The sequence below is a fragment of the Mangifera indica genome, chromosome 13 (assembly GCF_011075055.1).
Source record: "Mangifera indica cultivar Alphonso chromosome 13, CATAS_Mindica_2.1, whole genome shotgun sequence".
In the NCBI taxonomy this organism is placed as follows: Eukaryota; Viridiplantae; Streptophyta; class Magnoliopsida; order Sapindales; family Anacardiaceae; genus Mangifera; species Mangifera indica.
Genome location: NC_058149.1, coordinates 1,612,903 through 1,626,419, shown reverse-complemented (window position 1 = coordinate 1,626,419; position 13,517 = coordinate 1,612,903). Strand labels below are relative to the sequence as shown.

At 31.9% G+C, this 13,517-nt stretch overlaps 1 protein-coding gene across 1 annotated transcript; it reads right to left on the bottom strand.

Moving 5' to 3' along the window:
- Window positions 1-425: 425 nt before the first annotated feature.
- On the bottom strand, window positions 426-6,047 carry LOC123194498 (histone-lysine N-methyltransferase ASHR3). Its single transcript, XM_044607721.1, has 11 exons — window positions 5,673-6,047; window positions 4,480-4,626; window positions 3,655-3,819; window positions 3,259-3,285; window positions 2,568-2,685; window positions 2,295-2,388; window positions 2,009-2,102; window positions 1,771-1,849; window positions 1,410-1,581; window positions 1,203-1,283; window positions 426-861 (listed from the first exon to the last, which is right to left on the bottom strand). The coding sequence occupies exons 1-11, from the start codon at window positions 6,036-6,038 to the stop codon at window positions 705-707; spliced, it is 1,500 nt and encodes a 499-aa protein (XP_044463656.1). The 5' UTR covers window positions 6,039-6,047; the 3' UTR covers window positions 426-704.
- Window positions 6,048-13,517: the final 7,470 nt, after the last annotated feature.

Genomic DNA, 13,517 nt, shown 5'->3' with positions numbered 1-13,517 from the left:
ATACATAAATAGATACGTATTTATATATCATTATATGATTACATGTTATTTTATTCTTAATTTAAAATCATTAAATCACATAATAATATACGTAAATAAATATCTATTTATATAGTCAAAACTAATATATATAATTTTATTGTATAATAAACCGGCATCAATCATAATCATAGCCAAGCCTATTCCTATTCCTATTCCTTCAAAATCAAATATTACTCTGACTTGTGTTCCCCCGTTGCTTCACAAATCAACTCATCTTTCAAAAACCGGCATCAATCATAATCATAGCCAAGCCTATTCCTATTCCTATTCCTATTCCTTCAAAATCAAATATTACTCTGACTTGTGTTCCCCCGTTGCTTCACAAATCAACTCATCTTTCAAAAATAAGAAAAAACTACTAACAATAACACAAAGACTTTACATAAAATAAAAAATTATTATTCATGAAAATACCCATTGAGTAACCCAACAAAGGGAAATCAATAACGTGTTCGTTTCAATCTTTCAACAATCTACCCGAAAATTCTGGGGAAAAGGTCAGGACAATAAGACAAATCAACAAAAATCACAATTTTTTTATCTTTTAAATGGAAGTTTATACCTTCAGACTGATGTTCTCTCTTGCTGTTTCTATCTTTTCTTCACTTTGCAAAATATTACATGAAAATATGATGTACAACATGACAGATTGTGAAAACAAATCATAGTGTTATGATAGCTAGGCAAGCAGTGGAAGTTCTCTTCCGTTTTGAACCCCAGCAAAGGTTTAGTTTACTCACCTTTCTTTTGGTTCCAAGGTATCCCTGACAGGATGGAGCTCCACAATAGCATTTCACCTCAGGCCCAAATTGCACAAATCTGCAGCTCAAACAGCATGAATTAAATTTTCAAGCACCCTTAGAGATTACATCTATATTGTTTCATTTTCAAAGTACATTAATCGCAAAAGCTACATTAAAAGTGTCTATATTTTGCATATCATTGTCAACCATGATAGTCTGATAAGTTGCCTTGGTCAATTTACTTTATCACGTATAAATTCCTTTCTATTTTCTTGCTGAGTTAAGTGTGATGTAGAAATGAAAGTGTCACAAATTGAGAACATGCACGGTGACATTCATGTGATTTATGCCACAATGAAAATTTTAACAAGATAGAACAAAGGATCTGTCAACAAATACTGCTGACCCTGAACATACCGGTAATCGTATGTCAAAGGTTCTCCAACTTTTATTGATTGAGTGGCAAAAACGCCTACACGTGTCTCCCCCTCAACTTGCCTTTAAGAAAGAAGTAAACTTGAAAAGGTCAAATCATATAAAGTCCAGCATATTTCTTTGAAAAGAGGACCAAATGCAATTCTAGTTATCCTAGAATATAAATGTAGTAATATTAATAGTAAGTACCATTTCTCCAATATACAGTTGGGGTCACAACTGTGATTTAGAAAACGAGATGTATTCCCCTTAAAAGTTGCATCAATTGTAAAGTCTTTTCGAATTTCACACATGTAAAAGTTCTTTACTCCTCTGTATTTCATGTCCCACAGCCTTTGTTCGCACAAAGCATCATCAATTACTGATAAAAAAGGACAAATTAGTTAATGGTGCAAAGACATCTAAAAGATGAAACTCTAGAAAGTTCAGATCCATTTCTTTCAAAATCCTCCAAACCAAAAGCAAAAAATGAGGCAAGGCAAAGTAACCCTTAAAAAATGCTTCAATATATATATGTGTGTGTAAGCTCAGGTCCGAGTGATAAAACTACCTTCCCCTATATACTCGATAATGAACTCTCCTTTACTGATGGGTTCAGCAGCCTCCACCCCCCACCCACAAAATTCAGTCTGAAATAGAAAACAATTCGTTGATGATATGATAACAGAAAAACTTACAGAAAAATGTTAATGAACAAATGCAACAAACTAAGATACAACATTTTCTGCTCATGTGATATGAATTTCAAATGGGTATAATTGATGTTGTCTATAGGTAAAATTTCTCACCTTGACAAGTTTGATCTTCTTTTCCTTGCGGAATGGTCTATTGGTGCAATTTTCTGAACAGTGGCAAGCCTTTGAGCAGCTAATGCTTTGAACCCTATAAATAAAAAGCATATGCTGTAAAACTGGTATGTGGCAGACAAATATTAACTATAACAACATTTATAGTGCTGAGTTTCAATTGACGGATTCATGTGACATAACAAACACTAAAGATTCCCTTATAATATCTTTAGCATATATGTTGCAGTTTGTCAGTGTTGTAACTTGGAAGAAAAGTAGTAAATACCTGCACACACAGTCCTCACAGCATTCAGATCTACAACTTGTGCATCCAATTCCATCATCAGAATTATCACGTTTCTTCTTTACAAGGTAAATATCTAATATCAATTAAGGTCAGTGTGGTAGCACTGCATATGTGAAAAGTTCATCAACTATCTGCCTTAATGGAAACATCAAAACTATTCTGTTCCCCAAATGATTCTTAGTAACGTAATAAACCAATCAACTACAGAATGTAAGAGATTAGTCAATATAGCACATAGCATTTATAGGATACTGCGCTTTATGTGAACATATGGAGGCGGCTCCAATTTATTCCCCACGAGATCTTTCCATGTGAAGTCAATCTTGAACTCCTCATCGACATAAGGTAGAGGCAAGCGAGAAAAAACTTCCTAGAATATGAGGCAGGGGAAAATGTTAGCCTGTGGAGTATAAAAATGACAAGTTCATTACTCAAATACAATCCCTATGTTACTTATTGTGATAAAATAACAACATATCTCATAATCATGCCTGCATATACTACTTTCATCCTCTCCTATTTTACACTAGTTGAGAAATACCCAATGCAGTATTGGATTATTAAGGAATAGCTAATCAATTAAAGAGAATGAATTGCCACCATATAAAAATTATTATTGATTTACAATGTTTGAAATAACAATGCTGAAGCAATTAATCAACTCAATGAAAAATTCACAAGGAAAGCAACCACCATATCGTATTATGTGCCTCTCTTAAAATTTTGAAAACATTATTAGTTCGGCAAGAAATTAGTTTTATGTGTATTTTACTATTCACTAAGCTCCATGTCAAGAAGGGAGAGTGGAGGGTTTGGGGAGCCAATTTTGCAACCGACCAATGCAGACATGACATAATTCCTCTTGGAATAGTAATGCATATATTTTGAACCATCTATTACAAAATTCAATAAATCCTTACAAAAAGTTTGCACAAAATCTGACCTCTATATCACATGTTGCCTCTGCATGCTGCTCATTCAACAAATATATCAGTCCTGTCAGCCAGCCTAATCAATAAAAAATAATGGAGAAAGAAAACCTCAACAAAATGTCAAAAGATTGAAAGACAATTACAAGGTCATAATATGCTGAAAAGCATTTGATTCTTTCTGCCTGAACACAGATAACGAGCTTATACTAAATATTAAGAATAGGTCAGTTCCAAGGTCCATGTACGGTGAATACAGTAATCAGTCATTTCTGATTAAGGAAACAAGAATTTGATCTTCTGATCTACGTATAGGTTTAGATTTTATTGAAAAGGTTTAGTTTAGATGATATGCTAGTATGGTGAATATAGTAAACAGTCATTTCTGATTAAGGAAAGAAGAATTTGACCTTCTGATCTAGCTTCCAATCAGCTGGATGTCTCCAACAAATTGCTCGTCCTGGTTGGTCTTTCAAATGAATTACTTTATCTGACCATGGTGCGCATTTATCATGTGATGCTATTTCACATCGCACACATCGCCACTGCAATTTCTGTCGGCAAATGAAGCATGCCTGAATACAAAACATGTCACATATATGAGCAACAGTAGTAATTAGCACTGGCTTGACTTGTATTAAATCTGGAAAACATTACAATCCAATCATCCATGACTGGGAAAACATAGAACAAAAAATGAAATAACAAAAAACAAAGTTACTTAACCATAATGAGACTTGAGAACTATTTTATTTTGATAAGAAATTATGAAAATACATTGAAAACACAAATATATGGGTTCATAATGTGTAGTAGATGATCACTAAATCAATACAAAAGCAACCTGGTTGGGTAAAAAAATGATGCAAAAGTAATATATTAATTTATAAAACTATTTGAACACTTAAGCCAGGTCAGCCCTCAAAACTAAGAATTCAGATGAATAAAGTATAAAAAAAGGGTTTCTTGGAATATCTTTAAGACTAAGGCTTAAAGGACATTTAAAAAACTTAAATTTCTCCCACAATGTGCTATTCTTCTCCTTTCCTTCAGAACTAGCTTACAGTGATTATTGAAATTCGTAAAAGTACAGCTCCATTTGATTGATCTTCCTCAAAATCTTGCACATCATTAACTAGCCTTATCATTGAATGTTCTTTACAGCAATTTACAGAGTGCAAAGTTGCCAAAAATTTTTAAGAATATAAGAAAGATATCATTTCATGAGATCTTACATGTTGCGGACACTTGAATTTTTTGGTATTAGAGATCCCAAGTCTTTCTTTTGCACATATTAGGTGATATCCTCCTTGGCAACCACGAACTGTGCATAACAACTCCTCCCCAGGGTAGATGGTCTTATGGCAAACAAGGCATTCAGCCTGAGACAAAGCCACAGAGAAACCTCAACACTTTCATCATTTATATCAGAAGTCAGAAAGCAAACTGAAATCACACAACCTAAGCTTCAAAACAAAAACATCTAATGTCGCCCATAATATCACAATAGAGTGGTAGGAAGCATGTTTTTGAGACCATTTGCAGCTTTTTGTGTCCACTCTTAAGCAAACAAAACATTAGGACTTTCAAAAAGAACTTCTACCTCATATCTTATTTCTAATTCATTTTATGCTTAACAAGCCTTGTTGAACAAAAGAAACAAGGTACAAAAAAATAAATAAATAAACAAATAATAATTACAAAAAGCTTACAATAAAACATTCACTCAAGCTATAACCTACAAGATTTGAGTTGTCAAAAATGTGTTAGCCAACCAGTAAGATCCATGTTACTAGGGCAGCTGAGTTACAAGTTACCAATTGAAAAAAAATGAGCTTTGAGTTTTGAAAAATTTATTTTGTTTCCTCTTTCCGCAAAACAAATTGAGGCAATATGTAGCAATCTTCTACATCTCCTCCATAACTTTATTAAACCTCAAGTTGGCAAGCTGTAATAGCAGTGAAGCCAAAAAGCACCACTCCCTTTTCACGAGGTGATCTACTCAACAGACATTTAAAGACTGATCGCATGACATCAGACTTGAGAAGCCATTTTCTCAAGCTAATGCCACACCTATATATCCTGACCATAAAGTTTTGCAAATTTTATTTGAAAGCTTAAAAGATAACAGTCTATTTCTAAAAGCTCCAGAACTACTTAATAAGGCATTACCAAAAATCCTGATGCGCTATTTCAAGACTTCTAACTTAAACAATTTAACAACAAAATTGTGAGTTACACATATACAAACTCGATAAAATTTGACTTCCCCGCAACTGAAACTAAAAAAGGTATTCAGAATTGCACAGTATCCAACGAAAAGCACCGAGAGTTTCAAAAGATTTTTCTATGCTTGCGCTTAGCTAGCTAATTTAATTCTACTTATCTCGAAGTTTCTAGCATTAATTTAACTTGAATGTTACATTACCATTTTCTGCGCACCGTTGAGAAACGGAAGGTAATATTTTGACGGCAAGGCTCCTAACTCCATCTTCTTCCGAATCCAAGCCATCACGTGTTCCTCAAAACAGCTCACTTTCTTGGCTCGCACAATTGAGCCGCGGCTCCGCCTCACAACCTTGATGGCACTCCCATTTCCATTACCACAAGCCTCAAGCCTCGAGCTCCGATCCCAATCATCACAGTAGTCTCCATCGGTTGTCAATGCAAGAACCTGCGCGGACGAGTCGGCACTTGGCGACTCGGCGGCAGAGTCGTCAGAGAGCGGCTTGAGAGCCGGACACCGAGCTAGGGCTAGCGATGAGGAGAGAGAGAGATTGGCGAGGTCTGGCATTTTGTGTAATTAGTTGAAACTTAAAACAGAGAATTTATTAAACATTTGGTTTTTGATTTGGTTTGATTTACATATGGCAGGAAAGAGAGGGAAATTTGGGCGGGAAAGTTAGGGAATGTAATTTTTTTGGTTTGAAGTAACGGTGGTTGAAATTACGAGAGTGACCTTGGCATGTGGAGCCATGTGTAAGAGGGGCGCGTGAATTTGAATTGGTTATCCGTTGAGGTCTACGTACACGTGGAAGGATAAAATTAAGTTTTAATATAATCCTAAACCATATCACATTTTCCCAGGAAAAATCCACCTCCTTCAAAGAAAAATAAATAAATAGATAAAATAGTGAATTCAATATTTTATACGTTTGAAAATTTTAAAATATCATTTTTATTTGACATTTTAAATATAATAATTTAATTATTTTATATTTTTGAAAATTAGTAAATCAATCTTCAAAACCTTAGTCACCACTTTGATTGGAAAATTCACCATCACTAATCTCATCAAACCATAGAAGATGTCAAGAATAGAAATGTTATACGATAAAGAGGTGTGACAAAGATTAGAAAGAGATCTACTCACATCATGGAGGAAGATCGTGAGAATGACATTAATGCATGGACTTTTGAATGTAGATGATGAGAGAGAAATTGACGGTGATATCAATGCCAACTGAAAATTGCAATCAATGTCAAATAGAGTTGAAAAGAGGGAGATCGTTTTGTGCAATGGGTTGTTGTTAGAGTTAGATTCAAATCGAACCAAACTTGAGTTTAGCTCAATTTATATAAAATTGAGCTCAGGTTTATCGAGGTCACTTCAAATGAGCTCGAGCTTGAATTGAGTTTTTAACTAACTCATTATTAAAACGACATTATTTTAATATATATTGGTCAAAATAATATTGTTTTGTATTAAAATTTTTAGTTTCCAAGCTTAACGAGCTGAACATTCTATAGCTCGAGCTCGAGCTTGAACTCAAACAAAGTGGATTTGAATCTAACCCTAGTCATTATATGTTCAGTGTAACACCCCGTTTAGAAAGTACTATACTCAAAAAGAAAACATTACTAACATTGATCACCAGTGTATTTATTTAAATAAAAATATAGAAACAATTAAATATCTTTAATATTATATGACTAAAAACCTTTTATTTAAAAACAAAGTGTAGAAAACGTAGAAAAGATATCTTGAATATTTAAAGATAAAACCCTTATAATTCAATATAGAAACTATTCTTGTACATTGTTTATTGAAAACATAATTATAAAAAGAAAATTAAAATTGACACAATTGCCCTCCTTTGTCCACGCCCGTTGAGACCTTATGCCTCTATCATCATCACTTGCAAAATAGACAAAATAAAAAATGGTGTGTGATGATTACTTAGTAAGTAAGAGTATAATTTAAACTTTATTAAATTTCTATTTTGCCCTTAGACTCAATTCAACCTAACTTGATCATTGTGAGTAAACTACTTACCCTACTTGGATGATGTGAACCAACTCTTAGTATATCTAAACACTCTAACCTTACTGGGTCTCTCATTACATTATGCACTTACTAGTGAAAGCTTACTTGACCTTAAATTGAACTGTAACTAACTTGTCGATCGAATTAAGTCAAAATAGGGTTTTGATAGCTTGGCATGAGTATTATAACTATGTGTTCACTCCTTACACCACTATCAGACGACAATTAAACATGAGCCTACTGCGGCTCACCACACTTTACAGTGAGTGATCAAGTTCTACTACGACCCAATAGTCTTGTTATGGACCATGCCTTCAATGGGCAGTGTATAAAGTATCTCACAAATGCCTTATTGTAATGACCATAATACTTGTAACTCTTACTATGGTACCATTATACTAAACATGCATGTTATCTCAAACTGCCTAGTTGTGAGCTCATAATGCTTTCACCATTTGACTAGTATATCTTATGCTTTCTAGGCAGTATTTTAGTCTATATATCTTGTTTCTACTCTTGGAATTTTCATGATTCATTTCTCATTTGTACAATGTGACTAACAGTTTTTTCCTTCCTATGAACATTCGTTTATCCTTTGTTCATAAAGAGCAAACATTCCTAGTTTGATGAACGTTCGCTCATCATCTCTCAATGAATGTCTATTAATCCTCACCTTACTTGTTCCTAGGTTCTAATGGTAATTTAGTTTTTCTACATTAAATACATATGTTCCTACCTAATGAACAGTCATTTGATGTTTCTCTTTCGACAAAGATGAATAACGAGTAATGCGCATCAAACCTTGTTCAAAAAATTACAAGTCGTGAATGAATATTCACCACGTGTAAAAAGTTTATTCTAGTTATGAAATGTTCATTTGTCTTAGATGAATGAACGTTCGTTGCATCTAGAAAGCCTAGACTATGCTATTTTAGGCCTTACAATTCATGATATCATATTCTATCGAATTAACAACTGTTCTAACATTATTTCAACAAGTTTATACGCATCAAAATACACTAAACACAACACCAATAAGTCCTTTAACTCATTGTCTACGATATATTTTCAAACAAACCCTAATTATGCTTCTAAACACTCAAGATTCATGACAACATTTTCCAAAACAAATCATCATCGAAATAACATACAAGGACTCATTTAACATACCTAGAATCTTCTATGGTGCTGTAATACAAAGTTATACACACAACATAAATAAATAAATAATTCTTCATAAAATCTAGCCATAGCTCATCAATATATGTCACACCAATACAATATCAAATAAAGGACATTCTAGTCAACATAAAGCATCATTAAACAAACGTATGATCATAACAGATTGTCACAAAATGTTTCATATTACATATAATGGCGAAATTGCGAGTTGGCTTGTTGATAAATGATCTCTCTCTAGACTTTTCTCTTTTCGCCCTCTTGAAACCTATAAGTGATTGTCAAAAACTAGAGTTTTATGCCTCTTCTCTCTAGTGCATTATCCCTTTAGGGTTTTCTATTTTCGTGCATTTAGAAAAATGTCCCCAAAATAATGAAAAAGTGCCACTTTTAAACACGATTTTCATAACAAAATGGATGGACATTCCTTTTATAGGCAAACATTTGTTTCTATCGTTTAAAATTGTGCACGTGGCTTTTCTAACCCTCACAAACATGGAAGGCTATGAGCTAACATTCATGGACTTAAGAACGTTTGTTCATAGGCTAAAATTAAATTTTCTTATTTAATTTCAATTTATTCGGATCCATGGTCAACATATGTCAACTTATAACACTAAAAATGACTATTTTACTCTTAATTATACTAGTGGGTGTTACATTTGGTTGGTGTGAACTAAGCTAGAAAGATGAGATTGGTGTGGGTTAAGCTAAAAAATAAGAAGAGCAATGTGAGAATGAGTTGGGGATGACAAGATCAATGTTATAGTGGGTGTGTAGTTGAATCAACATCGAACATGAGTTGTTAAAAGTAAGAATAATAATGATAAGTTTTCAAAGGTAAGAAAAAAAAAATTTATATATGGAGTATAATTAAGTTGAAAAAAGATGAACAAAAAATAGATAAATTTGATTCTTAGCTTTATTACAAGAACTGGTTTCATATATGGTGAAGCCAAGAATCTGAGGCAATAGCTTTATCACCCTAATTCACTTGCTAATTAGATAATATACATGTATTAAGATAGCTTTTGGAGAAGTTAAAGGCGAAAATTAATGTTGAAAAAAGAGAATCAAGAAAACAAGAAAGATAAAGTTGAAACAAAAAAAAAAAAAACCTCGAGAGGTAGTTTGAGTGGCAAAAGAGAAGGTTTCATATATAAGAGAGTATGAGTTTAAGTCTCTTCTGACGATATATTAAAATCAAACTTTTGATTTATCTAGTTCAATGGTTGTGGCGTTGGTTATTGGACCTGAGGTTTGTCTTACTCAATATGGTTGGTTTGATTCTAATATGACAGTATAGCTTGAGAAAAATTGTGATATCAAATTATATTTAAGTGTTTATATCTTTTTTAGTTATTCCTTTCTCATAATTGTTAAAATTTTGTACTTGCATAGATTGAAATCAATAATTACTTTATCTTTAAGGCATAACACATAAAAGTCCTTGTATCAAGTTAATGGGAAGGGATCTATTCCCTAATGAGTGAGCGATAGTTGGGACAACGCCTTGAGTTATAAGTGGTTTGGGCATAACCCTTGAAAAGTTATTTTAAAAATTTTCTTATGATGAGTTTGATTTAAGTAATATTTTAGTACTTGAATTAGAATATAACCACCATGATTGATTAACTTGAAGATTAATAAATATAAATTAATATCGTGTTTGGGCAAATTGATATATATATATATATATATATATATATCATATTTGGTTGGTAATAATAAAATAATACTAATGTATTATTTACTTAAATGTCTTTAATATGTTAAACTAATTTCATCGAGTAAGGATAAAATTATAATAAAATTAATATTATCTTAATAATCTTTTAATGTATAAAATGAATTTGATAATTAGATTACTTTTTATGTTAACTATCACGTTAACTTGACAATAAAAATTGTTATAATATTTTATTACGTAATAAATTAAATAAAATAATGTTAGTAATGAAAGTAACCTTTGTAATAAGAGAAATAAAAAAGTGTTAAAATAATATTGATTCTGTTGGATCAAGATAAACATATTATTGTAGCAATGCATTAGTAAATACATTCATTTTATTTTTCGGTGAACCAAGATAATTACACATTCTTTCTCTCTCCTATTTATATAGATTTGAATGTGTTTGTTTTCTTTATTTATTTTATACATTCTCTAATTTGTATAAACTGATGTTTGAACATATATATATTAGTTGTAAGAATTATGACTTACATGACATTAAATAATTTATTTTATCAAGTATAATTATATTTATTTGATCAAGTAATTAATATTTTATAAGATTTTTAATACTTAAATAATTATGATGAATGTAAAAATGTGATTCCTTATAATTAAAAGACATGAGTCTTTATGATGAAAGGAGGTTGCTAATGGTAAGATGTGACTCTTAATAATGAAAAAATGTGACTTTTTATTAGTATGCGACTTTTGATAGGAAGTCACAATTAACACTATAAATAGAAGTTGGTTCTCTCTTTACCCCTTACACATTAGATTACTACCTAACCAACCTACAACTAATAGCAATAACTTACAGATAGAAAAAAACTTAAGTTCTCTTTATCCATTATTAAGTCAAAGGGTCAAGTGAAAGAAAATCAACATCCTCCAAATTCTTTATAAATTCATTTTATCAATCAACGTCCTCTAAATTCTTCATGAATTCTTTTTATCTTAGGTACGTTTCAAAATACAATGGATCAAGATATATTTTTCTATCTTCAGTTTATGTGAAAAACATGAAGTTTTAAGATTTATGGGCAAATTTTTAAATGTTTAATTGTTTCTTTATGAATGTAATAACGACTTACATTATGGGTATAATTAATTATTTTTTCATAAATGTAATTATGATTTACATGTGCATTAAAGTTTAATGTTTAATTATTTTGACTTACATATGGTATCAGAGCATAGTTTAGAAACTCTTGTTTTTCTATTAAAGAATATTGATTTAATGTATAATTTAAATTAAATTTGTTTGGTTACAGATAAATGTAACAGTATTGATTTGTGTATAAATGCAAATAATAAGTCTTGGTATGGTATAGGCAGATATAACATATTCTTTGTATTTTCTTTTATGAAGAATGCATATAATGGATGTCACACTCTGCAAATAAATCCATTACAAATTGTTTTGTGAGAATTATGCATTAGTGTATATATTTTTTAAACATGACAAATAAATGAGTACACCTAGATTTGCAGACAGATGTAAACAATATATACATGGCCAAAGATAGTTTTTTGAGTCAAGTGTCCATAGAGGCTATAAGATTATTTTTTTCATTCATATGCACAATAAGAAGTGATGCATACGCAAGTCTTTCTCCATTTTTTTGCTCCATATCTTCCTTAAGTCACCATGCCACCCAAGAAGCTAAGATGAATGAATTTCCAAAAACATACAAGCCTAAGGATACAATACCTCCTCAATTTTGGTCCAAATCCACCTTTTGGTATAACCTTCTTAAGTGGACTTAAGACTTACTTGTATAATTGCTTCAATTGGTCCAAAAGTGTAACTTTTGAAGTCCATTATTGGCCAAAACGTCTAAGACTCCTTTTTGAAGCCCAAATAACTCAAAGTATGCCTTTAGTTGGATTTGAACTAGAAGAGAAAATGGTTGCTTTGGTTAGGAAACAAGTTTCCTACATTTAAGGAAAAGGTATATTAGTTTGTCTTGTATTCATTAATTTGGATATGGATTTAGTTTATGATGGATGGCTTAGCATGCATTGAGGATTTTATTTGATTTTATATTAATTTTGTTGACAAAAGTATATCATTGCCATTCATGCCTCCTATATAAAGGGGTGGGCCTTCATTTGTAATTTTTGCTTGACATTTGAATGAAACTTGAATTAAAGCATTGAAGCTTTTTCCTCGTTTTCCTTTATCCAATCATCTTGATGGAAGATTGGTGTGGAAGACCTCAAGGTTGGTGGATCTCTTTCCTTTATGCCTCGGTTTTCATTAGCATATTCCTTAGAATCCAAATTGCATGCATATGAAGGGTTTTCAATCCTATAGTAGAAAGTTACAACATAATTACCATTTTTGCCACTATATTCCACTTGTAATTTGATTGTCTTATTCTATACCGATTGTCTATGTCTATAGCTTGAAAGAAAGTTTATTGTGTTGTGATTATGATGAAATGAATTCGATTGAATTCAGAGTTGATTTGGTTGGTTAAATTGCAAGAATAAAAAAATTGCACATACCAACTGAACAGTAAAAATAATTTTGTGGTTTTGGATGATTATTGTATGTTGATGAAAAATGCACCATTTGGTATCAAAGCCTAGGTTATTTTTGTGATTTGTTGATTGTAATCTTCTTCTCGAAGCTATTGTTCATGGTTAAAAATTACTGTTCACCGTAAAGTTATTGTTTACAGAAGCTTAATTTTGCCTAAGCACTTTTCAATACTCACCTCACCTTTAAATACTTATAACCATTAGTCTTCACCAACCAACCACTACCAAAAATGTCCTACAAGAGAACTTCATCCTTCTCCTTTTCACCTTCTCACCCTTAGGAGTTTGGCCAAAAAAGATTGGAAAGAAAAATCCAAGAACTCAAGAATGAATTTAGGACCCAAATGACTCAAATGATGCAATTGATTAAAGACTTGGCTATTACTCAAAACCAAGCAACCTACCCATTAAACCAAATCCCACCTCTACAACAACCGACCTTATAACCTTATCCAAAGAGACACAATAGACCTCCTCATCCTCCTCCTAGACATCATGGAGAAGAATTGATTCTCCTTAGTGTTTCAAGTGATAAAGAACATGAA